Source organism: Lycium barbarum, chromosome 3 (assembly GCF_019175385.1).
Source record: "Lycium barbarum isolate Lr01 chromosome 3, ASM1917538v2, whole genome shotgun sequence".
NCBI classification, from domain to species: Eukaryota; Viridiplantae; Streptophyta; class Magnoliopsida; order Solanales; family Solanaceae; genus Lycium; species Lycium barbarum.
Window position 1 is genome coordinate 143,542,734 of NC_083339.1, and position 27,335 is coordinate 143,570,068.

Below are 27,335 nucleotides of genomic sequence, written 5' to 3' on the forward strand. Positions count from 1 at the left end.
AGAATTAATTATGTGGGTAAATAGATTAAACATTAGAACACAATGGGAGAGTAAGGAGTTAATTATGGTACTATTAGAATTACGTGGATAAATTCATATGGATGATTAATTCCCATGTGAAACGTGGCAAGCATTTGGAAGAATGACTAACGTTATGCATAGTAGGTGGTTTACACGTTTTTTTTTGGGATAGGAAGTTAAGGTAGGCACTAAAGTGGACATATGGGTAAGATTATTCTTAGTATATTCTAAAGAAAAGGGAAAGGAAAGAGTAATAGAGACACATGGGGCTGCTACGTGCAACTTTAGGAAGAAAACTATTGGTTCCTTTTCATATTTTTTTTTTCTTTCTTTTCCTTTAGATGTAATATACATGTTGATTCCATTTCACTTCCATTTTAGTCGTTATATCCCTATGGAATGGTACTGTAGCACCCACCAATATATTGGAGACGATATACTGCTTCCCGAAAAGAAGATACCAAGTTCAACTATTGAGGAAAACGTGAATAACGACGTAGAGTCGGTTTCCTCCGGGTGATAGTAAATCGGAGATTTTGAAGTAAGGTGGAAGAGGATTAATTCTTGGCATGTAAGGTAACAATTTCCCTCTCCTATATGTATTTGATTTATCCAAGTCATGACTACATTGCTAGATGAAAGAAATACAAAATTAATTGCGGAAAATCGGATAAATGGTTATTGTTATCATATGGACGGTTTGGTGGTTGTTATAAATTGTTTGGTGTGCTGGAATATCCTGGAATTGGCTGTGGTTGTTGTGGTTGTGCTTGTGGTTATACTATGTATATACGAAAATAAAGAAGTGTATACAAGTATCGGTATAGGAATGTATATTGGGTTGTTTTGGAGGTGATTTAAGAATGGATTTGATTCTATTGGGATATGTATTTGTTGATATCGTTATTGGTATTGTGATTGATATTTTGGATAGATTGGAATCATGAGGATTATTAAGTTTTTTTTAAGGAAGATGCTACCCGAATATCGTTAGATTTTTAAGTAATTAAGGATTGGTTTGAAAGAGTATCCTAATTTAATTATTGGCATATTTGGTATTGTTTGTAGATTGGTGAAGCCCGAGACCTAAGTTATGGTTAACTTAAGAAACTGACAAGGTATGTAAAGCTATCCCGATTCTTCTTTTGGCATGTCCTAGGTGTACTAGGATCGTATTTGAGCCTCGAAAAGTATTCTGCTCATCGGAATCCGCATTTGAAAATACCCTTTTTTCATTCAATGGAATTGAACCCTATAAGTATGCTTTATTGAAAGAATTGTGCAAACTTCCGCAAATTGTTTAGAAAATTATGGAATGTCCCCAGAACCTCCGTAGGTGACTTTATAAGCTTAAAATACGTATTTTGAGCCCACCGCTTCGTTTGTCCCGAGGTGGGCCCACTATTTCTGATTTTACCCTTTTGTGTTTATGACTTGTCTTCGAGCATTTTTTTTAAGAAATATTCTAACTACTCTTTAACTACTAAATAAAAATTGTTTTAATACTTCATTAAGCGTTATGAATTGTTTTGAAACTTGGGAACGATCTCAGAAAGATTATGCTTCCGTAACCCATTTTGACATTCGAATTTCACTTACTATGACTCCGTTCGATTTCATTGATTTGATCTGTCATTCGATATGCTTCATTGAGTCTCTGGGAATATATATGGTATTTTTATTGCATTTAGTTTCTCACTACTCCATTCGTGGATGCCTCAATGTTTCCCACACTGAGCCCGGGCCAGGATATGTTATCACGCGTATTCCACTGCATTGTTCGCCGCGCCTCGATGTGAGGGGGCAGGTATACATGTACATGGGTTGTGTAGTATGTTGTGCCATGTACACACATTCTGATATGATATGATCTGATATGATATGTTATGTTACGGGGTTATCCCCTATTCTGCTCCTTATGTGTGGTGGCACCAGCGTCGGGGGGTGGCCACGTTCTGTTTGCCGAGTCCCTTGGCAGGGGTCGGATATGATATGATATATGTTTCTGTACACACTCCTCATGTTTCGAAAATATGCATTTGATACTTCGGATGTTACACTCACTTCTCTGTAAGTTCTGTTTCGGTTATGATCTTGTTCCGTAATGGGACCAGGTACGACATATGTTTCCAGCGAATATTATTTATGCTATATGATCAGCATTTTGCTAATCTGGATATTCAGTTCATTTTCTGTATCTTCTGCTTCGATTATGACTTTGTTTACTACGTTCCGTGCTTTACATACTCAGTACATATTTCGTACTGACCCCCTTCCTTCGGGGGCTGCGTTTTCATGCCGCGCAGGTACAGATGACAGATTTGCTGAACCGCCTGCCTAGGACATCTATTCTGCTATTTTGGGAGTGCTCTTTTGTCCAGAGCCTATATGTTGGTACAGTCTGCTGTTATTGTATATATGTATGTTATTCAAGGGTATGACGGGGCCCTGTCCCGTCTTATGATTCTGTTATGATCTGTAGAGGTCTGTAGACATACTTGTGTGGGTTCTGTATATGTTTTGGGTTGTTATGATCGGTGATGGCCTTATCGGCCTCTACGTGCAAAATCTGTTCATCTGTGATATTTAGTAGCGCCAACTAACCTTTATATTAATATATTTTGATAATATGCTGGTTTGGGGTATCGGGTACGTTTGGGTGTCCAGTACGGACACTAGTCACGGCCTACGGGGTTGGGTCGTGACAGAGGCGACCCGGATTCATAGGAGCTACTAGCAGACTTTGAGGGCACTCCATTGTTCCGGAGGTGCCATTGATTTATTATTTTGTGTACATATATGTTTTGGGCACGACGGGGTCCTGTCCCGTCCATATATCTAGTACTCTAGTAGAGGCTCGTAGATACGTATGTGTGGGTAGTATGGTCTCATGATTTCCTTATCGTATATGTATTATTTTGATAGCCGAAGGGCTTATGTATATAAATGTAACACCCCGTACCTTTAACCTAAGCTTTGACCATGATCCTAGACTTAGAAAATCAGATAAAGAATGTGGGAATTGGAATTTCCCTGTTCAGTTGTAAGATGGGGGTTTACGCCCATGAACAGTGATCGTATTTCAGTATACGGGCCGTATTTCAAGTCCTAAACTGGTACCAAAGATTTCTGAGCATTCTGGAATTTGACACTTAGAGGTTACATCGTTAAATACGGACTGTATTTCAAAATACGGCCCGTAATTCAAAACGTATTTGGAATTTGGGAAAACTTCCTTGATTAAAGTTGTAGAGCTTTGAAATACCTTTCCAACGGTATATTATAGGGGTCAAACAGACATCTGTGCAAAGAGTTATGGCCATTTTACTGAAGAGATGCAGTGCAGTCCGTATTTCAAAATACGGACCGTATTTCAAAATACGGCCAGTATTTAACTGGGCCGAAAATTTAATTTTTCCAGAACAGTATATATTCGTCCATATCAGTTCAAATCATTATTTTTCATTCCTTCAAGCCCTAGAACGACCTCCTACCTTCCTCCATCATCAAGAACACCAAGGTAAGCCTACTCTAATTATTCCAAGTCAATTCTAATACATATATCTAAACAAGAAAACATCATTCCTAAACTAGGGTTTTCAAGAAAACCCATCTCAAGGTTCAAGAATTCAAGATTTTGGAAATCTTCTTCAAAGCTCCAGTCTTTAATTCAAGTTTTGGAGCGATTAAGGTATGTAGAGTTACTATCTCCGTGTGGGAACATCATTGTTCTTCCCCACGCCTCCTAATCCATAAAGTATGAAACTTTACAAAACTAGGGTTTTCTATATCATGATCATGACAACCTTAGGTCCATGTCCATGATTATATTATGTATGAATTGCTATTATTCTATCATTGTGTTCTTAATAACTCCATATGATTACTGAGAATCAGTTCGTAATCCATGAAAACCCATATCTTGTATTCCATGAGTTCTTGCATGCATGTTTTTAAATAAAAATTATTATTTCATGAATATCCTACATGTCTACAAGTTTTCATGCAACTATATTATATAATTACTTTCATGCTATGATACAAGATACATATATACTAAATACAAGTTATTTCATGAAACCATGTTTACAAGTTATTTCGTGAAATCATGATTACAAGACACGTACAAGTTAATTCACGAAAATCATGGGCTTCTTAGCCAACTATATTATGTTCATGTTTTTTGGAGTTGCACGAATTACCGAGAAGGCTCAGATAGCCTGAAACTATGTAGCCACTATAGGACAAGGATCGCTCCGCTCAGTTAGGACGATACCTTAATTTTACACTGAATGGATCCATCAGGCACGTTACCACCTTATACCCTGGCAAGGTATGAGGGCTCTGCTGGTCCGGCGAGGTACCAGACTCCACGTACCCACGTGGTGATATCACATGTCGGTTTATGAAATTCTCTCCCTACTTATCATGTTTTACTTATGTTATATATATATGTACTCATGCTTATGTTCATGTCCAGGTTTTCAGTTTCAGTTCTTATCATGTTATTTCATGTCCCATGTTATTTCATTCAGTTACTTTACATACCAGTACATTCAATGTGCTGACGTCCCCTTTTTATTGTCCGGGGGCCTGCATTGGACGATGCAGGTACTGATATACAGGATGACACATTTGCTCAGTAGGACAGCATTCGTATCAGCTTATTGGTGAGCCCCATCTCATTCGGGGTTTAGTCAACTTTTGTTTTATGATTAGTTATACATCTAAGGTATGCTAGAGGCCTTGTTCCAGTAAGTATGTTTTCCAGTCAGACTCATGATAGAGGTTTCATAGACTAGACAAGTCAGTTATGTTATGTGAGACATTCAGAGTAGTATAGTCATTTTGGCTCATTCATGTTATTTCCGCACTCATGTTTAAACAAGTATTTTTATTAAATATTATGTCTTACTACGTTTTATAAAGGCTCATCATGCATTCACGTTATATTCCGCTCATGTTATGTCTCATGATGATTCAGCAAGCCATGTGGTTCGCTCGGTCACATGCAGTAAGGCACCGAGTGCCGTGTTTCGCCCAGGCCATGGTTCGGGGCGTGACAATAAAGATAAATATGTTTCAAAGTGAGATTGGTTTTCCCTATGATTATGAGCATGAGAATAAGTGTGATAACTAGCGATATGAGTGGTGCTCGGTAGTCAGCTCCGGGTACCCGTCATGGCCCCTAGTCGGGTCGTGACAATAACTTCTTTATTTAAAAAAGTATAGTTTTATATATATATATATATATATATATATATATATCCTTCATTTATGCTATCATGTTTTCATGTTGTAGTGATTTTCTTAAAATATATAAATAAAGAATGCAAATCTCTGTAGAAATTAGCACCGCCATAAATAACCTTTTTAGATGATTATGTCTGAAATTGCTAGGATAGAGATTTCATAGCACTATGTGAGTATGTTCCTAGTCTTGAGGCAACTTTATCCATTTTGTGTTATTATTTTTACACTTTTTACCCTTCTCCTTCTTTGGAGTTTGAAATATATAAACAAAATCAGTACAATTAGTTGAGGGTTGGAAGGGCTAGTAGATGTGTCGATGATGAAGTGGATGATGTTTTATTAAAGATTATCTCGGCGATTTTCGTTTTTTGTGTTGTTGGTTTTCCCAAATAATAATATTTTCTATATTATTGGTGATTTATTTGAATCTATTTGCAAAATTTCAATGAAATATTTACTTTTCTTTTTTTTCTAAGTAATCTATCTATATATATATAAAGTAGGACTTAGCCCTGCTTAGGTGGCCTACCTCACAAAGCAGGATTCTTATTTATCTTTTATCTTCAATTTTTGGACTTTTTCCTAATTAAAACCAATTTCCGCTCAGTTAAAGAAAGAAGAAGAAAAAAAAGAACAGTCATGTCGTTAAACCTACGAATGAAGAGGCACGGTTTTACGTTTTACCGTTTGGTAATTAATGCTAATTACTCTCCATCTATTCTTCTTCTTTTTTCCAGCCTTAACTTTTGCTCTTCCTATCTCCACTATCCATGACTGTAGTTACCATGGCCAAAGTGAAGAGGAAAAAAACATGATGTTATAGAATTTCTATAAAATCCAGGTAATACTCCGCTCCTAAAGGAGTGTAGCGAAGTGTCTGGTTCTTAAATATCTTTTCATTCTCTGAATCTATTGAAATTGAATCTCCATCTTTATTCTCTGAATCTATTGAAATTTAATCTCTATCTTCATGACATGACGGATGCTCACTTGATGTGCACCAACGCCCGGATACAGCCGCCATCTCTTCTTTCGATCGCCTCAAAACGCTCTCGGTCTGAATACGGTATCTAAGCTACTCCCATGCTCTTTTTGAAGTGGTTTATTTTGGTTTATTCATACTACATTGTTGTTCTCTTCGGGGTTTGTTCTTTTACCCCATACAAAACTTATTTTACGCTTTGCGATATTTGGCTAGCAATTGAAGAAAATAATGATCTTTTTTAGAGCATGTTTGGAAAGTAAGACGAACAAGTAAAAATACCGTTCTTTCTCATTACATGGCTACATGTGCACTATGGTTAATGGCAATAGTTGATTAAACTTCGGAACATTGTTTTCAAAACGAATAGTAGACAAAAAAATCTCCAAGTACCTGAATTGATTTTTATTCTGTTCTCCTGTAATGTAATGCTGACAAACTTTGAACATCAAGGAACGGCCAAATAAAGCCCTCCTCCCAATCATCCATGCCATTTGCTCCCTCTTCCCTTTGCAACTAGCTATATACTTACATTAGAGTGTCCAACCATTTCGAAAATAAATAACTATAAAGAAAATGAATGAAAAAACAGAAATAACAATGTTCCTTATGGCGGTGAAACTTAATTGATTGAAGGTAGCCTAGCCAAATCAACTGTTGAATACTAGAGAATTATAATAGAGAATTTTCACATGAGGATTATGGTGAAACTTTTGCTCATCTTCTTCTTCTTTCTTTTCATTTGGCTTTCACATTGTTTGCTTGAGGATGAGATTTATGTTAAGACAAAACAGAGTTAAAAAAGGAAAAGGTGAGAATAGTACTTGCAATTGGTATTGCAGCATTTTATATGTTCTATAATTATATTAAAGTGTAATTAGTAATGTTAAATATAACATAATTTTGACAGTTTTCATTGTGTTTATACCTGCCAGTAACGTTGATGTATCCTAATTATGGGAATAAAGCTTCTGGCATTATTTTTTAGAGTCTGCACATTTAAGGTTAAGCTCATCTCAACTTATTTTATTGAAAGGGCTTTTGATCAGTGCACTACCAAGATTTCATAACTTAAGATCCACTACTTTGAACAGTGGAAATTTTCTGATCTTATCTTATTTTATCGAAACTCGACAGGTTTATCTCGCGTCTTTCTCTTAAATTGTGCTCACTATGTGTTTGTGTGTGGAGCTACTTCTTCGTAAATTTGCGCAACTTTTAGTACAAGATAACCGATACATATGCATAGGTGAAAACCCCAGTCCTAACCAATTCTACACCTGTTTATTTATATTTTCTACTCAAGTCTGTCGCTTTTTCCTCTTAAAACACAGAGGTAAGGATCAAAAGAACTATTTTTTTTTCTTTGAAATAAATGTCTGATTTCAAAGGTTTCAACATCAGTCGTCAAAGAGCAACTATAATTCTTGGTCTTGACAATATGAGAGACTGTGGAAAACACCTCAGAATTAATCACCAGATGCTTAGCTTCTCTTTTAATTTTTGAGATCTTATGCATTATAATTAAATTGATTTGAGAGGCAAGAAAAGAAAGCTAACTCGTGACATGTATTGAAAGCGATGGGGAACAAGGGACGTTTTTGATGTCTTGATCACTTAATCTCTTACTCTTTTGTATAGTTTAATTCACCCTTCTTTTTCTGGTTTGGTTTGTCTTACAGGAATTTGTCAAATGATTGGTCTTTTATAGTCACTTCGACTCTTTGAAATTTCTAACTTGGTTTGTTCCGTTTGTGGGTTTTGTGTTGATCTCTTTACGATTTTCCTATTTCCTCACTTTCTGCTCACCGTGCGAACAAGGAAGAAATTAAAAGAGACATGGTAAAACCATGTGTCCGAGCCCTTTGACAGTGAGAAGTTGTCATTTGACTTAGGTTGCAAATATTCAAAGACTTAAGAGAAAGTATACAAAATTCTGAACTAAGGACATTATTTTTTATAATAGGTAACTGGAAAAAGGTGAAGCTCGATGAGATTATTAACTATGTGTAATTCCTCCAAAGTCGAGTTGAGGTAATTTACTTGGGTGACTTCGTTTTATAATTTGCAAAAACTAACTTTGCAAAATTACTGATAGAGTTTTCGGAGAATATTTGTTTGATCTGTTTTTGCCAAAGAAAAATAATGTTTTAAATATTTTCAACCTCTGTTAAACATTAGCAAGATAACTTAATTCTTTTTATGTATTCTTTAATACAAATCCTCTCAGTGATGTTAGCTAATCTCAATCTAAGAGCTTCAACATGGAACGTCTTCTCTTCGAGGATGCAAGTCAGTCAAACATATGCTATGTTAATGATGAGTTTTTGTGTTTTCTTTTTGTATATAATTGTTCATGAATTTTGTGACAATTTCAGATGATTCAATCCATTGAATTGTTGCATCATACCAACAGAAGTAGCTGCAGAGTGTGAATTTTTAGAGTTATGAAATTGGTTTAGAGGAAAATTTAGTTCCGCTAGATTTGTTGAGAATAACAAAAGTCGGGTTGTAGTAAAGAAATCTTAGTCCATACATTATTCCTATATCTACTTGAGACAGCCGCTTAGTATCGCCATAATCTTATATAAGCTTTCTTTGACTTTCCTTTTCGATTGTAATGTATTTATTTTTTTCTTCTTTATAATTCACTCTGTTTGATATGATTTTATTCCATCCAGGTTCATTTTTTACATTTTGGTGATCATCACCCTTTTAAATTGATATCTTTGTCACTGCTTGTGCATTCTTTATTGGTAATTGGGACTATCAGCAAAACATGTTTAATTGTTGTCACTTGACTCGTGTTTAAATTCTAAGGAAATTTAAGCAAAAAAGGTTTTATTATCTAATGAAATGAATATATCATAATATACATGGCACTAAGAGATTCATGTGCTACGCTTATACACGCACACATTCCTTTTACTTACTTTTTTTTTTTTTTTAATCAAAGTATGCTAATTGAAAAATGTAGTTCATCTCACTTCTACTTCTAATAAAAATATTTATATCGTCCTCAACTTATAGAGTTATTTTGCATGCGAATTTGTTATTTAATCCGTCTAGTTGACTTTGAACTAACTTTATTAAAGTATTACTTAATTCATAAATACACTAATTTTTTTAAAAGTACCGCGCAAAGCGTGGGCAATTTTACTAGTGTATTTATAATAAGACACCATTATAGCTTATAGAGGCGCAAGCTCTTGTGTTTGAGGAATCAAACCAGAAGAGCAAGACCTTCCTTTACAAGGTTTTTACATCAAACCAATGGATACATGACATGTGCTTGAACATACACTATTAGTATCACTTAATTGTGGTAAATTAATATATATTTTTATTTCATTAAATCACTTAACCATGGTAAGTTGAATTAGTGTGGTGTGAACACCCGATGTGTGTAAGAATTTACCACTATTAGTTTCAAATCAAAGAAGGAATACTGGGAAAACTTAGACTTTGAAAACCACATTTGCTGAAAAGAACCAAGAGATGCTAATGATGCCCCCTGTCCAAACACTGAATAGATCACTATTAGTTCACAGTAACAAGAGAAGAAACTATTCTTCTATAAAGAAGATAGAATCCTTTTCAATTTGAAAATATTAAGATTTAAGTTAGAGGCAGTCAAAATGGATGGAAGCATGTCGGCTGCTTTATTAAAATTTAAAATCTACATTTATAGGGCCAAGGGAAGAGGAAAATATTGCAGACAGTAATTGAAGCTTTATTGGGTAAAATGCATCAAAACTCTCTGTTGTACGCTACGAATTAAATGGCAAATATGGCAAGAAATCAAAATCATGGTCAATGAGTATTGCTTCTTGATAGCAAAAGTGAGTCTAAACCAAAAATAGAGCATTAGAAAGCTTCTAGTAATATTATAAAATTGAAGATACATGATATTGGCGCCCCGTAGACCCATGGGCTTATGCTCCATGTCTCGGAATTACACCTCGCCTCGTGCTGCGTAAAACGTCTCGCCTCGCACCCCCAGCTTCTTAAAACACTGGTCTAATTTACGGGAAAAAACAACTAAACTTTCTCATCAATTCAATCCTTATATCATAATTAACGGAATAGTGCTTTGGCTAAGCTTGTGTAAACTATTAATGGCGCGATAATATATTTCAATGCATCGCAGCTGCTTATGGTGCAAGTTTTCTGGTATTTCAATTTGACAGTAGCATTATCAAGGAACAGCCATAGCTTCATTCATTTGCTGAACAATCGTTACACAACCACAAAAATTACAATTTCACTAACCTGAATGAACGAATACAGAGGGCCGAACTTGCCCTACGTGACATTTGAACAAGAACTACATTTTTTAGTACAAGGATCAAGTACCGGCTATTAACTAATATTTGAAGAGCAACGCACCAAAGTTTATGTACACTAAAACTAAAGGTTGGATAAACCGATAAAGTGATGCCTGAATAGCAAATGCAGAAGATTCATCGTTGATCTCCGACGAGTCTACAGCAAGTGGCATCCCATCGCTGCTAAGTGTACAAGACTGCGGATCTGAACTGCCTTCGGTCAACATTAGAGCCCTCAAAACAGCAGAAACGGTATGAATATAACCCGATCTATTTTTGTTGAGAAGCCACGTTAGACCCATTAATTGGCAATCTCTGCTGCGCATTTTCCTAGTTCTGTCCTCTGACCTGCTCTTGTTTCCGACTCTACCCTCACTAAGCTGCAAATGTTTTTCCACGTATCAGATTATAACCTTAAATTGATAAACCAAAAACTTGTTACCTTACAGGACATGTTTAGTCATTGACAAGATTGATATAATTACCAAGTATCAAATTCTATTAGCTAATAAACAGATGGATTCTTGCTTGTAAAAATGCAAACAGAATACTACGAGCTTGCTCCAGAGTACCAAAATCTAAATTATCATACTCCAAGGCTAAAGAAATTTACAAGAACCAATGCCATGAGATTTGAATATTCCCCACCGTACTCCAATAGAGGATCCAATGAAATAATCAGCTCAAATTATAAGGCATATCCTGCTTTTCTGATAAACTTAAAGGTGTCTCGAAACTATATTATAATATTCAGTGAATGCAGCCCAACAGGCTCCTTGAAATCCAATGAGATTTATGATTCAAACTCCTCTTTTCTTCTGAAAAGAAGGAACTAGGACAGCAATTCTGAGGAAGAATACCACACACAAGTTGACCATAGTTAAGCAACAAATATCAAAGGAGTTGTCATCTGGACACCAATATGCATACTTGCATGTATTTTTTTCCCTGCTCTATGAGATCAATGGTTTGTTTCACTCCGCTTTCATTTGACTACCCTAGACAAACTGGTGGTGGTAATTTACCTTCTGATATGGATGTTACTGATATCGAGCCCTTAAATATTGTGACTGCCTATGCTCAAGCATAGAGTATACACTTCAAAAGTAAGAACAGTTTTAAGTTTGGACACCAAAGTTGAATTAAACATGATACCTACTCGACAGCTGCTCTTCTTCATACGAGGGTCACTGTGTTAAGGCTATTTACAGATCAATTTTTTGAGTATATGCAGGTCTGAAGAAAAAGTAATGGGCCATAAGAGAAGATGACACCATAGAGATGGTCATTACAGTAGCTCTTGATTTCAAGATAGGTCTCATAGACGACAAAATATAGATAGAAATGACCTAAAGAATTTGGCTTCCCTTGTACCTGATTTGTAATAAATCATTTTAGAAGCTACCTTAGTTTAACTAAAACTACAGATTAAGTAATTCCACTGGATTCTGAAAACTTAGGTGCAATTTCTGTTTAAGGCAGCATTAAAAACTTGCTACTGTCAAGCAGTACAGTAAATTGCAGAAATAACCATATAGAGAGGTTATTTGAGGGGGAAAAAAAAGGTGGATCAAGAATGTATCAAGAAGGTATCTTTCCCAACCTCACCCCTACCTTGGAAGATACGATTTTTTCCCCGTCTTTCGGAAACAGTCTCCCATCTTCCGAGATAGGGGTAAGGTCTGCGTACACTTTACCCTCCTCAGACCCCACATTGTGGGATTTCACTGGGTATGTTGTTCTTGTTGTTGTATTTTAAACCCACATTAAGCATAGTATGAATAACTGTATCAAGAATGTGGCTTTTGTGTATTTTTTTTTTTTTTGATAGGTAACTAAGTGGATCAAGTAAACGTACCAGATAAAGACTGTTCAAGCATTTGGAACAACCAGCAAGACCAGTATACCCATTATTACTCAAACAATCTCTTTCCAATTTCTTCACACTTTTATCACCTACCAATTCCCCTTGTGAATCCACAGAAAACGCTTCTGGACAACTCAATGGATGCAGCCTAATTCCACAATAACAATAAACTACATCACAAGTCTCATTTGGTTTCACCAATTCAATCCCTCTGTTTCCCAATGCCTTTTCAAGTGAATCCACACACGTCTCCGAATCATCAGGTAGCACCGGCATATCAACTGAACTCGATTGTGGAACTTTCGTAACGGCTCTGTGAAGTGCCTGTTGGAAAAAATAATTCAAGATTGTAAGAAACCAAATTTGGTTAGGATTAAATATTTTAATTCATATCTACTTAAGAATTATAGTCAACGTATTATATAAACAGGGGTGTTAGGGGCAGGGTTAGGATTAAATATTTTAATTCATATCTACTTAAGAATTATAGTCAACGTATTATATAAACAGGGGTGTTAGGGGCAGGGCGGAGCCAGTAAGGGCCTAGCTTCGAACCACTTCGACGAAAAATTATAGTTTAAAGTTATATATATATATGTTAGAACTCTTTGACTTCTTCATGTGTTCACTTCTTCATAATTTAAACCCCTTCATACAAATTCTGACTTCGGGCTAGAGGTGCTGCTAATTTCATAAGTATAGAGCGAGTATTGTAGAGAGCATTCAGATATTTGTGAGTTATTTTCCTACAGTACCGATTTAGAATAAGCTGAGAAGAGCCAGGCAGCTAAAACGGGGCAACAACGGGTCTTATGTGCTTGATCCGAATAACTGTGGGACCCACAAGCTGATTTAACGTTGTGGTAGAGGTCTTCAGGCAGATCTAAAGGACAGCCTGCGACATTTGACTGTTCCGGGAAAGCTGGAATTGTGGCTGGTGGTGCAGGGGAAGGTAAGAATGTTTGAGACTGGAGTTCAGCCGGGTCGGGTTCGGGTAAAAGTGGAAGGGCGGGTAATTTTGGTGGATTGTTCAAGAAAAGTAATAAAGTAAAGAAGAAGAAAACGTGGAAAGACATTGCTTTGAGAATGAGGGAAATGTGAAGTTCAGTGCTTTTTGGTATAGGAAAAAAGAGGAAGAGAGAGCAAAAAATGGAAGTTTGGTGGCTTTATTGACAGGCCATTATGGATTTGCTTATTTTCTTTTTGCTTTTATAGTGCTGGGAAGAGACAAAAATAGAATTTAAATTTTATGGATTTTAAATTTTATGATAGTGACATTTAGATATTAATATATGAATTTTTAATTTAAATTTTATATATATATAATAAAATCTTTAATATAAATAAATATTTAAATTTAAAATTATTAGATTTGGTCGAATCAGTATTTGAACTTTTTAGCTCTATTCCAAAGGAACTACTCTAATAAAGGTAGTGTTGAAGAAAACCATAATCAATGGGAGCTAAGGGAAGAGGTTTAGGGCTATAAGGCAATGGAGTGGGGTATGGGAGGTTGGATAAAATAAGTTTGTTTGGGTCCTAGATCTCTAGAATGATGATGATGGTGTGCCTTATAAAAAGGAAATAGTAGACTTACTATGAACCCGTTTGGATTGGTTATAAGTTGTTTATAAGCTGTTTTCAGCTTTTTTGAGTGTTTAGCTGGCCAGCTTAAAGTCATTTTATGCTTAAAATAAGTCTAAAAAATTAATTGGGCCCGTTTGGCTTGGCTTATCTAAATCAGTTTATAAATTGGAAACAGTTTATAAGCCAAAAAAATAAATTGGTCTATCCCAACTTTTTTTTTTTTTTACTTATAAGCTGTTTCCAGCTTATAAGCTGCTTATTTTAAGCCCAGCCAAACAGGCTCTATATCAAATAGTATAATTGTTCTAGTTTTGTCATGATTTACAAATAATTCTTGGACATACCAAGAATCATAGCATGTTGCCTGTCTTCAATGTGGCAGATACAGTTGCTTACATACCCAGATACCCGCATTACATTATACACAACCCTGGTTCAAAGAAGGAATTAAGTGAATTCTTAATTTGAAGTTTATAAATGTTTATAGTAAGTTTAAATTGATAATAATTGAGTTTGTGATTAAATAGATATTAATATTTAGTAAATATGTCAATGAGTATATAAGGTTTATAGTTATGTCAAGTTATTACAGTAACATCTAATACTTCGATGTTTTCATACTTAAGTTATAGTTAAATTGATTTCACTTGAAACTTCTGTAGCATTTTAAGTAACGCTTAATGTATCAAGTGATTAGAATGAATTTCAAGTAACGCTTAATGTATCAAGTGATTAGAATGAATTTCGTCACTTAATGCATTTAATTTTAAGTATTAATTGGGGTATCTAAAAGTAATTACTACTATTGCTAAAGTACATGCATAGTACAAACATATGTTAATTAATTAGGCCTTTTTGTTTTAAGCCGGAAGAGAATAATGTTTACTCCAAAAGCATAAGCAGCAGTAGCGGGTTGATCTCATAATTAACTACCAGGTTTTGACCCAAGTAATCATGATTACGAGGACTATTACTACTGTCAAATCCTTATGCAGCGGACAGGAGAACAAACTTACGATTCTATATAATGATGATGGTAAATAGTGGTAGTACTAACTATTTTGATTATATACTGCAAATAAAGTGTTCCAATGGAAGTGGTCGATAGAGCATTTGTTAAATTTTTCCGTCGGTGCTAAGATAGAGTTCTTAGTAGGCGTTTGTTTGGATCGAGATTAAGTTGAAATTTGAAAGAAAAAACCTTTTCAAAAAAAAAAGATAAAAAAAATATGTGCACATTAAAATTGCGTTTGAACACGCATTTCATCACTTGCGAAAATAATTCTTTTTGTTTAATTTATGTATTTTTCCTAATTTTACGCATTCTAAAACATTTTATATCATTTTTTAATTACTTTAACAACATTAAGAATTTAAACTTATTCAATTATTAACACTTTAATATAGATGTGATACTTTTTTCTTTTCAGCTATTACTATTTTAATATATTTTCATTTTCACTAAATTATTATATAAATCAAATTAATATAAAATGACAGGAACGAGATATTACTAGTTGAAGTCTTAATACAACAACATGCTCGGTGTAATACCACAAGTGGGTATTTGAAGTCTTAATAATTGATTGTAATTAGTGTATGTATCTCCAAATTTGCACGTAAGGAGATATACGAGGCTAAAAAAGTAATTGAAATATATACATATAATGTCAAGATTTATTTTATATTATCAATCTAATTTAACTAGTATTAATTAGTTACTATATTTTCTAAGTTACCAACATATCTGTAGTTTGGATATTTATGTGGAGTTATTTCAAAACAAAAATCAAATCTTTACGAAATGAAAGGTAGAAAAAAAATATGAACAATCAAACCATTAAAGATCGAAGTACCAATTAGCCTAATCATAAGAGAAACGAATCAACCACCAAAAGATTAATGAAGAGCAAGTATATTGGGATCAATGGAGACTAAAAAGTCCAATAGCCAAGAAGAATCAAAACAAATAGTTAAAAGTTTTGTGAAATAATTTCAAAAGTGGAATAACAAATAGACAAATTCTGAATATTAAATTGAGAATAAATAATAATCAGGAAAACTCTTCTTTTATCTTGCAGACAGAACATAGAGAATACAAACTAAACATAAAAGAGAATAACTATATTCCAAAATCAGAAATAAGAGATTTAAGAATTGAGAGAAACAACTCCGTTTATGAAGAGTCTGAGAGAAGAAGAGTTTAGAAGATGAAGAGAAGACAAGTATGATAGTTAAGAATGGTCTACGGAGCAAGATCGCGAATTGAACGAAGGGAGGTGTTACAGAGATTCTGACTGTAGTATAATGTAAGCAACTAATAACCATTCAGTTTGTAAGGGCGTGCCTGTCCGAAAGGGCATAACTGTCCAATTTTTTTTGTTTTTTGAACACTTTTGTTACTCATTTTAAAAACTTAAAAAAGGCAAAAAATTGACAAAAAAGATAAATACATTTCCTGATCAATGAGGAATGTCATGTCATCGGGCCTATGTCCTGCAATTAGATATATATACAACAACAACAACAAGCCCAGTATAGTCCCACCATGTGGGGTCTGGGGAGGGTAGAGTGTACACAGACCTAACCTCCACCTTGAAAGGTTGAGCGGCTGTTTCCGAAAGACTCTCGGCTCAAGAGAGCAGAACAAGAGAGGAAAAACAAGACAAAAGGTTAGATAGGATCAAGTATATCGAAAACCAATATGAAATCAAGGAATAACAAAAGCGAGAAAGTCATGTTAGAACAGTCCGGAAAGAAAGGAGCATTAACTACTATAGATAACTAAGGCCACCAAAGTACAACGACCCAACAAATATAAGCAGCAATCAAATGCAATTAGATATATATAGACAATCTAAATATGTAGATATTTATTTATATTGATAACATATGAAACTTAACCAAAAAAAACATCATATATTTTTCTTGCATTAAAGCTAAGTAAACAGCCGAATGCTTGATTAAGACTTGTTTGGTAGTTACATATACTCTTGTTAAACATCAATTCATCATCATTCTGTTTTGGAGTTAATCGCATGTTACCTTTCTTTGCGGTCTCAATTGCTTGTAATTACCTTTGTACAAAAGATATAACTAATCATGTTTTTAAGCAAACGTTTAGTTGTTAAGCCACTTTTTGGACTCATTTTTCTAATTAAGGAAATAATCCTTTCCTCCGGAGAGGAGATCGATTTTATGATCTATTACCAATGTTCTTTAATTATATGACTCTATTTTTCATAAATAAATGCAGTAAATAAAATATATCAAATGTCTTACAGCATTATCATCTTATTCGACCATATGAGATTATTATATCGGAATATTTTAGAACAAAAAAGAAAAATATAGTCTTAAAGAAATGTGGAAAAATGACATGACTTGGAGGGGGAGACAGATCACATGGTCCTTGGGGAACTGCACTTCAACTCCAACAATTGGAGTTTCTCGATGTTTACTCCGAATTTCAGTAACAATTGAATTTGTAAGTGAGATATAGGATATATGGATAATTTTTAATATATTATTCGGTTGATATGAAATTGATATAGACTTATTTGTAATAATATATATATAGCTATGTGAGTTTTCGCCTATAATAAATATATTGATATTGGTGATTGAGCTAAGTATATATGTGGCGTTATATCGTATTGAGTGGATGAACAAGCCAAGGTATACTTTAAATCCGGACTAAAATGAGAGGGAGAGAGAGAACTTCAATATATTTTTCTATTACAATGTTCTAGATCTCAAAAGTCAATCCCTAAAAGTAGAAAAATGTCTTTTATTTATACGTTTGCCTCATGGGCCTTGAATACAATACAAAGCCTTTTAAAATAAAGAAACCCTAAAAGGATAAGGAGGTAGTACCGTACGATCTGACACCCGTACGGTTGTCAGTACAAAATGACAGAACGGTCTTGACGCGTGGCAGCACCGCAACTGGTAAACCGGACTAACGGCCACGATAAGTTCGGACATGGAAAAACCGGACTAACGGCCACGTAAATTTGGTTTGGAGAAATCAGACCAACGGCCACGTTGAGTTTGGTTCAGTGACGCCGGATCAACGTATACACTTCTCTCATCTCGAGTCAGCCGCCTTCGGTGCAAATCCCCCCGGTCTGAAGAAAAGACCGAACATACTCGTGCTCATTTGGCCCTATCCTCGGCCCCTGGTCTCACCGGTCTTGCATATACCTGGTTTTTACCGTAAACACTTGTGAAGTATACAGCCCTTTTGTCCGCTTCATCTGCAAATCCACATTCCTTAATTCTGCGATTTTAATTACTTGCCTTTTTCAATTATTCTTCTTTAACCCTTTCCGTACTCATGTATGACATTATATTAGTTCAGTAAAAATGTACTCATATTCAGTATTTACAGTAAATTAATATATACATGACACACATGCAGGGGTGGATGGGGTTTTGTGTTACGTTGCAGGATTAGTCCGAACTTAGTAATTTTGATGCGCATTAGATTTATGTGTAATAATATATTAAAAATACAATAATAATCGGTGTGAACCCATAAGTTAAAAAGTACAATGGATTCAATGTAAAATATAGGTTTAATCCATCGAGGTGGACAAGATCTTTCACTTAGGCACCTAAACTTAGGGGTGTTCCTATTGAGCACGTAGACTACCCGAATTTTATTCCAATTAGGCACTTTTTGTACAATCTGCTAAATATGTAAGGTGTGTGAAATACACTCGCTGATGACGTGTCAAAGTGGCGAATAAAATAAAGGCATGTGGCATATATTCCAAAATAATTATTAAACAATAGTGTGAGTAAAAAAACAATTTAGTCAATTAAAAAATAGAAACAGAAAAAAATTTGCAACAACTATCTCGTTGACTCTTCCTCCTCCGATCTTCTTCTTCAAATCCTCCTCCGACCACCATGACCTTCTTTTGCAAATCCAATCACCACCAGCGCGGCAGCGCCTCATTCTTCTTCAGTTTATGTCACCATAACCACCAGCACATCACCCTCACCCTTCATCGAATTTGACCTCTACCACCATCAGAACATTTTATTATCACAGATCCTTTTTATTGGTTTTCAAAAAATTGTGATACCCACGACAAGTCCTATTTCAAGTAAACATTTGAATACCCATGTCCTTAGTAAGATTTGATTTGCTGAAAGCTTAAAAAAATATACGGCCACTTTTGCTACAAGCAATAATCTTACACACAAAATTATTTTGGATAACTCATGTCTTGCATCAAAATTGGTGTAAAGAAATGCCCTGAAAAGGATTGAATAGAACCATAATAAGGCATTAGACCGGCCAATTATTTTGCGATCTCATGAATCATGACTGTGTATGTGGAATCAGCGCCATCCGTTTCGGGGGAACTAATGGCGCCGATTTCACATCCAAGTTCCGACCTTGCGATATATAATTTTTTTATTAAATAACACATGTCCTTTCTTTACTTTTTTGGTGATAAAAAAAATTCTTAATTGATTTAATTTGCCACGGTAAAAAATGATAGGAGAGGAGAAGATTGAATATGGTGGTGGCATTACGGTGGCAGGATGGTGGTGGAAGGAGAGAGATGGAAGAAGAATAAGTAAAAAATAAAAATTTGCAAAATTTAAGTCTTTCACGCGCTTTTTTTACAGTGAATCACACAAATTTTGCCATCTCAGCAAAAAGTGTCTAATTAAAATAAATTTCGGGTAATTTAAGTGCTCAATAGGAACACTCCTAAGTTTAAGTGTCTAAATGAAAGATTCTGCCCGGAGACTCCGATGGGTTCAACCTAATTTTACATTGAATCCATGAAACTTCAATCTTGTATCCATCTCGACTTTATCGATTAGCCCCACTTACAACTGGTTACATCAACCTCTGAAAAGGCCAAAAAAATTGCTAGCTACATCGCATATAGAGCTGGTGAGTTATATTTTTTCATGAAGAATAATTGGCAGTAATTTAGAATATATGAGCTGTCACTGCCCCAACTCATGTATAAAGAAGAAAGAAAAAGTCAAGGCAGAGCTCTGTTATTAACATGACATATATTTCTAGTTCTGCTTCATTAACTTTGATACTATAAATAGCGTTCCATTAATTTTATATATGACAAATTGTAACCGAAACAGGACAAGCAATCAATGTGACAAGGCTATACAAGAAGAGCTAAATGAATTAATGACTCATGCTCGGTCACGGGATATAATATTTATCATACACTTAATTCAATAAATAAAAGTAAACTATAAAATTTATCTGTATTTCGATTTCTTGTATTATTTTCTTTACTTCTCGAGTGATCACCGATAAAATAACCTAATTTAGCACATTACGATGGAAGTAGTATAATTAATCTTAGCCAACTAATCGAATAATGGAAACTGTCATTAGTGTAAAAAGACGCGAAAGGTATGACTTGGGCACTGGGTTCAAAAGCTGTTTGGACTTTATAGTTTTTAAAAGGGAACTAGATTCTCTTGATTAACCAAATATTATTTTGTTTCTTCTACTACCTTTGTTCTCTAATCTTGCTCTTCTCTTATTTTATTATTGCATTCTGGCATAAAGAATGTTATGTTATTTGGCGTCGAGGTCGCTACTTAAGAATTAGTATATGCGTTCATCGCAATATATTTATTGGCACGAATATCAACTTAATACTGAGGTCAAGGCTAGACACACTCAAATCATTGCTTTTGACTATGACCCTCTTTAAATCTTAAGGGAAATTGATAGATTATCTTGTCAATACTCAATATAATAAGCTCCACTTCTTTCCCCCGCCCCCAAAAACCCAAAAAAAAAAAAAAAAAAAAAAAACAGTAAGCCGAGGCACAGAAGTGGAGGTTCAGCCACATATACAACAACAACATACCCAGTAAATTTCGCAATGTGGGGTTTGGGGAAGGTAAACTGTACGCAGACCTTATCAAGGTGATGAGGCTGTTTCCGAAAGACCCTCGGCTTAAAAGAGAACAAGAGAAAAGGTCAGATAAGGATAAGCATAACAAAACAATATGAAAACGAAAAGTAACAAAAGCGAGATAGTCATGATAAATAGTAGCTACCATAAATAAATAAGATACTCGAAGTACAAGACCCAACAATATAAGCAGAAATCAGATGGCAATAAACGAATGAGCAAACTACAACTACTAGGACGAAAGAAGTGAGCGAGACTACCTCCTAACCTTCTATCCTAATCTAAGTCCTCCACAACCTCCTATCTAAGGTCATGTCCTCGGTAAACTGAAACTGCGCCATGTCCTGTCTAACCACCTCTCGCCAATACTTCTTTGGCCTACCTCTACCTCTCCTGAAACCGCCCATAGCCAACCTCTCACACCTCCGCACTAGGGCATCTGTGTCTCTCCTCTTGACATGTCCAAACCATCTCAGTCTCGCTTCCCGCATCTTGTCCTCCACCGATGCTACTCCTACCTTTCCCCGGATATCTTCATTCCTAATTTTATCCTTCCTAGTGGGGCCACAAATCCACCGCAGCATTCGCATTTCCGCGACTTTCATCTTTTGAACGTGAGAGTTCTTGATTGGCCAACACTCCGCCCCATACAGCAAAGTCGGTCTAACCACCATTTTGTAGAACTTTCCTTTAAGTTTTGGTGGCACTTTCTGGTCACACAGCACTCCAGAAGCGAGCCTCCATTTCATCCATCCTGCACCAATACGATGTGAAACATCATCGTCGATCTCCCCATCTCCCTGAATAATAGCCCCAAGATACTTAAAACTTCCTTTCGTCTAAATGGCTTAGGTACCAAGCCTTACTTCCTCGTCAGCCTCATATGGTACGCCACTGAACTTGCACTCCAAGTACTCTGTCTTGGTCCTACTCAACTTAAATCCTTTAGACTCCAACGTCTGTCTCCAATCCTCCAGCTTAGCGTTAACTCCGCTACGAGTTTTGTCAATCAAGACTATGTCATCCGCAAACAACATACACCAAGGCACCTCATTGTATTTGTCGCGTAAATCCATCCATCACCAAGGCAAATAAAAACGGGCTAAGAGCTGATCCCTGGTGCAACCCCATCAGAACAGAGAAGTGCTCCGAGTCTCCTCCTAATGTCCTTACCTTGGTCTTGGCTACATATATGTTTTATAAAAGGTAAAATACATTTATGGTCCTAGTTGAACTTGACAAAAACATCATTTAAACACCTTATCCGAGCTAAGGGTTCTACCTGTTGAACATTTTATGTTCTAAAAAATGTTACCCAACCCCAATCGAACTAAGACACTTAGATTGGGACGGAGGAAATACTTTGTTTTTTACTAAAAATAAGTGAAAAAACTTTGTATCAAATGCTTGGTAATCCTTAAGATGGTAATACATGTTAGAATTATTTAGTATATGTGGACTTAACATTAACTTATTATTACGTTTTGGCAAAACGGACTGAATGTTAATAGTTGGTGGATAAGACAGAGGTCGTTTATTTTATGTGGATTCCATGACGGGCCCTTGTCGTTTCATGTAATAGGTGTGGTCTGGCAATAGTGTAGGCCTGTTGTAGACTGGTGAGCCTGTAATGGGGAGGCCCACTAGGTTAAGGCTTTTAAGCCTATAAATATGAGGCTAGGTCCCCTCTCCTAGCTTACCCTAAAACGTATTCCCATAAAAGTGCCAGTCGTTGTAAGCTTAAGGAGAGGAAGACTCAGCCTAGTTCGTCTTCAATTTTGCGTTGCTATGGCGGACAAAGGTACGCACCTTCTTTTCGCGTATTATATTACTTTATAGGTGTTCTTAATCTATGTGATTATTGTAGTCATGTTTCTTGTTGAATACAATTACACTTGGCATCAGAGCTTTATCACATAGATTTAGAACCCTAGTAATCGTTTATGAGACGAGACGAATAATTGAAAATACTAAAGTTAACGCAATCTGTATCGCGGCCTCGAAACTAAAATCTGTAACGAAGTCTGTTTTTAGATTCTGTTTTGATTGCTCCATACATACACTATATTATTCTATTAAAATAATCCCGGTGAATCAAGTTCAAAGTTGATTTCAGTTATGGGGTCCTAATTAGCAGTGTTTGCTTAACACGCCGTGCTTCCGCTGGTGATGACAATCTAATAACGTACAGTTATTTATGTATCCTCCATTGACTGAGAATTTGTGAAATTAGAGACCTTGATTTTAGAGTTTTTCTTTATGAATCTGGGTATATAATAAATTATTATTTTTATCTTTGAGATATCCTTGTGTATGTTTTCAAATTGACGTAGTCTTCTTGGATTTTGGTTCATCCTTATTTTTTGAACAAAGGAATCATATTTAATAAATGGGTCTAGATGTCTTTAGATTTTAAATTTATAATATCAATCTCTATACTACTGAAGGGTAAAGCTACTGGAACGTAAATATGAACCTTCGAGAAATTCCAAACATATTGTTTTTAGATGCCTCACTGTAATTAAAATTTCGATTGGCTTAAAATCATTTTTTTTTCGTTCTTATTCTTTTATATGTAAGTGCATCTATGAAAGTTCTGACAACAAGACTTATTGGTGTAAGTCTTAACCATGATTACTAAGGGTACATGTTGAAACACTTCAAACAATTACTGTGAATATATATGTCGTATCATCTGTGTTAAGCAATGGCATGTGTAATCCCTGAGATTGAATTTGTTTTGTGCATTGAGATAAGTAGCGTACACCAAAGTGACCTATTTGCTTCAGTTTATAAGACTTGTTTAATCCGTTTTGAGGGATATCACTGAGTTAGAACATACAATGGCCTGCCCAAAGGGGGTTTATTGTGTATTTTAATTTGGTGTTGTGATGAGGCCCATTATGTGAAAATATTTTAATTTAGTGAATTTGTCTGCCCAAAGGGGATAGTTTTCTAATATTGAAATATTTTCTTGCCCTGCCCAAAGGGGGGCTACTTGTTGATGCTGCGGGACTCATCGTTGTGATAAATTATTGACCTTATGCCTTGCTGTTCTAATAAACCCATTCATGTTGTGTTGTGTACAGTTACGATTTCTATGAACAACAATAATGCTGAAGTTGTGGTCCTGTCGGGCTCCAACTTTAAGAGATGGAAGGAAGATCTTGAATTTGCTTTAGGCATGGCTGACATAGATCAGGCTTTGCGTGAAAATGAGCCACCAGCTCTTACTGACTCTAGCACTGCTGCTCAAAAGGAACATTATGCTAGGTGGGAGAGATCTAATAGGCTATGCATCCTTGCCTTTAAGAGATCAATTGCTGAGCACCTCAAGAGTGGCTTGCCTGAAACCACCAATGCTAAGAAATTTCTTGCCCAAGTTGAAGAAAGGTACCTTGTATCCAATAAGGCTGAGACCGGAGATCTAATGAGTAAACTCGCGGGGATAAAGTATGACAATTCTGGGGGGGTTAGAGATCATATACTTAAGATGGTCCACATCCAGTCGAAACTAAAAGCTCTTGACATAACTCTTCCTGATCCTTATATTGTTCACTCTGCACTTAACTCCTTACCTGCTGAGTTTAGCCAAATGAAAACTGCCTATAATACTCAAAATGAAGCTTGGTCAATCAATGACCTTATCTCTAAATGTGTTGTTGAAGAAGAGAAAATTAGAAGAGAGAAGGGTCAGATAGCCTTGTTTGTTTCCCATGATTCCAGAAGCTAGCTCTAGTAAGGGGCCTAGGAAGTTTCAAAGATCTAATAATCATACTTTTAAGAAGGGTCAGGACACCAAAAGACATGGTAAAGATCAGACCGAATATCCTGGGGTTAATAACGTGGTTTTTAAGAAAAATAATAATTGCTTCTTTTGTAAGAAACCTGGTCACAAGCAAAGAGATTGTGTCAAATTCCATGCCTGGATAAAAAAGAAGGAGTCAAAAGAAGGTAATCATCTTGCTCTTGTTTGTTTTGAGTCACACTTAGTAGATGTCCCCATTAATTCTTGGTGGTTTGACAGTGCGGCTACTGCCCATGTTGCCATTTCCTTGCAGGGGTTCACAAACAAAAGGAAGCCAAAGGAAACGGAGTCAAAAATTAGAGTCGCCACAGATGTCCAAGTTGAAGTAGAGTTTATAGGAACAGTAGTTTTAGACTTAGAAACTGGTTTTAAACTTGTTCTGGAAAACACTTTTTATGTACCGTCTTTCAGACGGAATTTGATTTCTCTTCCTCTTTTAGATAGAGTTGGTTTTGGTTTTAGTTCTCTCAATGGAAAAGTTAATTTGCTTCTGAACTCTGAAGTTGTTGGTCGTGGAATGCTATCTGATGGTTTATTTAAAATTTCCTTGGCTTCTGATGTTGAATACAACTCTTTTAATTCTGAGATTGTTGGATCTAAACGTCCTTTTTTAAATGAAAAGTCAGGTATGTTGTGGCATAGGCGTTTGGGTCATATCTCTAATGACAGAGTTGATAGATTAGTCAAGTCCAATATTTTACCTTCTCTTAATTTCGGGGACATAGGAACATGTATTGATTGTATTAGAGGAAAGTTGACTAAAACAAGAAAAAAAGGTGCTACTCGTAGTTCTGATTTGCTGGAAATTATTCACACAGACATAAGTGGTCCATATTCTACAACAATCTGTGGTTCTAGTTATTTCATCACCTTCATTGATGACTTTTCTCGGTATGGTTATGTCTTTCTTATTAAAGAAAAACCTGATTCTCTTGAAAAATTCAAAGTGTTCAAAACTGAAGTAGAGAAACAACTGGGAAAGGTCATTAAGATAGTGAGGTCTGATCGTGGGGGTGAGTACTATGGTAGACACACCGAGGCTGGGCAAAATATGGGACCTTTTGCCAAATATCTGCAAGATTGTGGCATAGTTGCTCAGTATACCATGCCTGGTAGTCCTGAACAAAATGGTGTAGCTGAAAGGCGAAACCGTACTTTAAAAGACATGATGAGAAGTATGATGAGTAGATCTAACTTACCTGGTTTCCTATGGGGTGAATCCATTAAAACAGCCGTGTACATCCTTAACCGTGTTCCTTCCAAGTCAGTTCCTAAAACACCTTTTGAGTTGTGGACAAATAGAAAACCTAGCCTAAACCATTTTCGAGTTTGGGGTTGCCCTGCTGAGGTGAGAATTTATAACCCTTCTGAGAAGAAAACTGAACCTAGAACCTCGCGTTGTTTTTTCATTGGTTATCCAGCTCATTCTAAGGGATACAGGTTCTATTGTCCTACAAGGGGAACAAGGATAGTTGAATCACAAAATGCAAAATTTCTTGAATTTGATGTTGCAGATAAGGATTGTTCACAAAATGTTGCTAGTGATCCTGCTGAGAATGTTGAAGCTATGAGAATCACTCTCCCCATTGCCACAGAAACTTTTGTGTCTGCACCTGCACACATTGAATCTATGCCTGTGCAAGCTGAGGATCCTATACCCGCAGAAGTTCAGGCACCTGCTGTTATTGAACAAGTTGTTCAGGCACCTGCTATAGTTGAACAAGAAGTTCAAAATTTGAGGAGATCAAGTAGACCTAGAAGATCAGCACTACCTGATGACTATTTGGCATACCTTGCTGAAGGTGATGTTGTGGATCCCGTGACGTATTCTGATGCAGTATCATGTGCTCGATCAAAGATGTGGTTTGATGCTATGACTGAAGAGATGAACTCCATGAGTAAGAATGAAGTGTGGGAGCTTGTTGAACTCCCTAAAGGTCATAAGGTTGTCGGTTGCAAATGGGTCTTTAAGGCCAAGAAGGATTCAAAAGGAAATATTGAACGCTTCAAGGCAAGATTGGTTGCTAAGGGGTTTACACAGCGAGAAGGGGTTGATTACAATGAAACCTTTTCACCTGTGTCATCTAAGGATTCTTTTAGGATCATTATGGCACTGGTAGCCCATTTCGATCTAGAATTGCATCAGATGGATGTAAAAACAGCTTTTCTGAATGGCGATCTTAATGAAGAGGTTTACATGGAACAACCTCAAGGTTTTGTTGGTATAGGTGATGAGCATCTAGTGTGTAAGTTGAAGAAGTCTATTTATGGACTGAAGCAAGCTTCTCGGCAGTGGTATTTGAAGTTTGAGGAAATTGTCACTTCTATGGGCTTTGTGGAAAACAAGATTGATCATTGCATCTACCTCAAGATTAGCGGGAGTAAGTTCATCATTCTCACTCTTTATGTTGATGATATTTTACTTGCAAGTAATAATTTAGGACTGCTTCATGAAACTAAGCAGTCATTGAATAAAGTATTTGATATGAAAGACCTGGGAGAGGCATCTTTTGTTCTGGGTATTGAAATTCGGCGAGATAGGTCACGTAAGTTATTGGGACTT

The 27,335-nt window shown here is 35.8% G+C and overlaps 2 protein-coding genes and 3 long non-coding RNA genes across 5 annotated transcripts; 4 read left to right on the forward strand and 1 right to left on the reverse strand.

Annotated features, from left to right (window-relative positions):
* The first annotated feature begins 298 nt into the window (after positions 1 to 298).
* Positions 299 to 2,649, forward strand: LOC132634334 (uncharacterized). Its single transcript, XR_009580118.1, has 3 exons — positions 299 to 597; positions 1,090 to 1,139; positions 2,328 to 2,649. It is a non-coding gene; the product is annotated as an uncharacterized LOC132634334 (long non-coding RNA).
* A 3,253-nt stretch (positions 2,650 to 5,902) lies between these two features.
* Positions 5,903 to 8,863, forward strand: LOC132634335 (uncharacterized). The gene is made up of 3 exons (XR_009580119.1): positions 5,903 to 6,115; positions 6,292 to 6,340; positions 8,223 to 8,863. It is a non-coding gene; the product is annotated as an uncharacterized LOC132634335 (long non-coding RNA).
* A 1,588-nt stretch (positions 8,864 to 10,451) lies between these two features.
* On the reverse strand, positions 10,452 to 13,646 carry LOC132633244 (uncharacterized GPI-anchored protein At4g28100). Its single transcript, XM_060349522.1, has 3 exons — positions 13,207 to 13,646; positions 12,443 to 12,775; positions 10,452 to 10,964 (listed from the first exon to the last, which is right to left on the reverse strand). The coding sequence occupies exons 1-3, from the start codon at positions 13,525 to 13,527 to the stop codon at positions 10,623 to 10,625; spliced, it is 996 nt and encodes a 331-aa protein (XP_060205505.1). The 5' UTR covers positions 13,528 to 13,646; the 3' UTR covers positions 10,452 to 10,622.
* Positions 13,647 to 24,064: 10,418 nt separating this feature from the next.
* LOC132631514 (uncharacterized) lies at positions 24,065 to 24,697 on the forward strand. Its single transcript, XM_060347088.1, has one exon. The coding sequence runs from the start codon at positions 24,065 to 24,067 to the stop codon at positions 24,695 to 24,697; it is 633 nt and encodes a 210-aa protein (XP_060203071.1).
* A 114-nt stretch (positions 24,698 to 24,811) lies between these two features.
* LOC132634337 (uncharacterized) lies at positions 24,812 to 25,267 on the forward strand. The gene is made up of 2 exons (XR_009580120.1): positions 24,812 to 24,918; positions 25,026 to 25,267. It is a non-coding gene; the product is annotated as an uncharacterized LOC132634337 (long non-coding RNA).
* Positions 25,268 to 27,335: the final 2,068 nt, after the last annotated feature.

Bases quoted from the DNA above. Each gene is read 5' to 3' on its own strand.
- LOC132631514 (XM_060347088.1), top strand. From the start codon at position 24,065: ATGAACAACAATAATGCTGAAGTTGTGGTCCTGTCGGGCTCCAACTTT.
- LOC132633244 (XM_060349522.1), bottom strand. From the start codon at position 13,527: ATGTCTTTCCACGTTTTCTTCTTCTTTACTTTATTACTTTTCTTGAAC. The intron at 12,776-13,206 runs GTACTGTAGGAA...TTTTTCCAACAG, and splicing joins TCTCAGCTTATTCTAAATCG to GCACTTCACAGAGCCGTTAC. The intron at 10,965-12,442 runs GTACGTTTACTT...AAACATTTGCAG, and splicing joins GCTTGAACAGTCTTTATCTG to CTTAGTGAGGGTAGAGTCGG.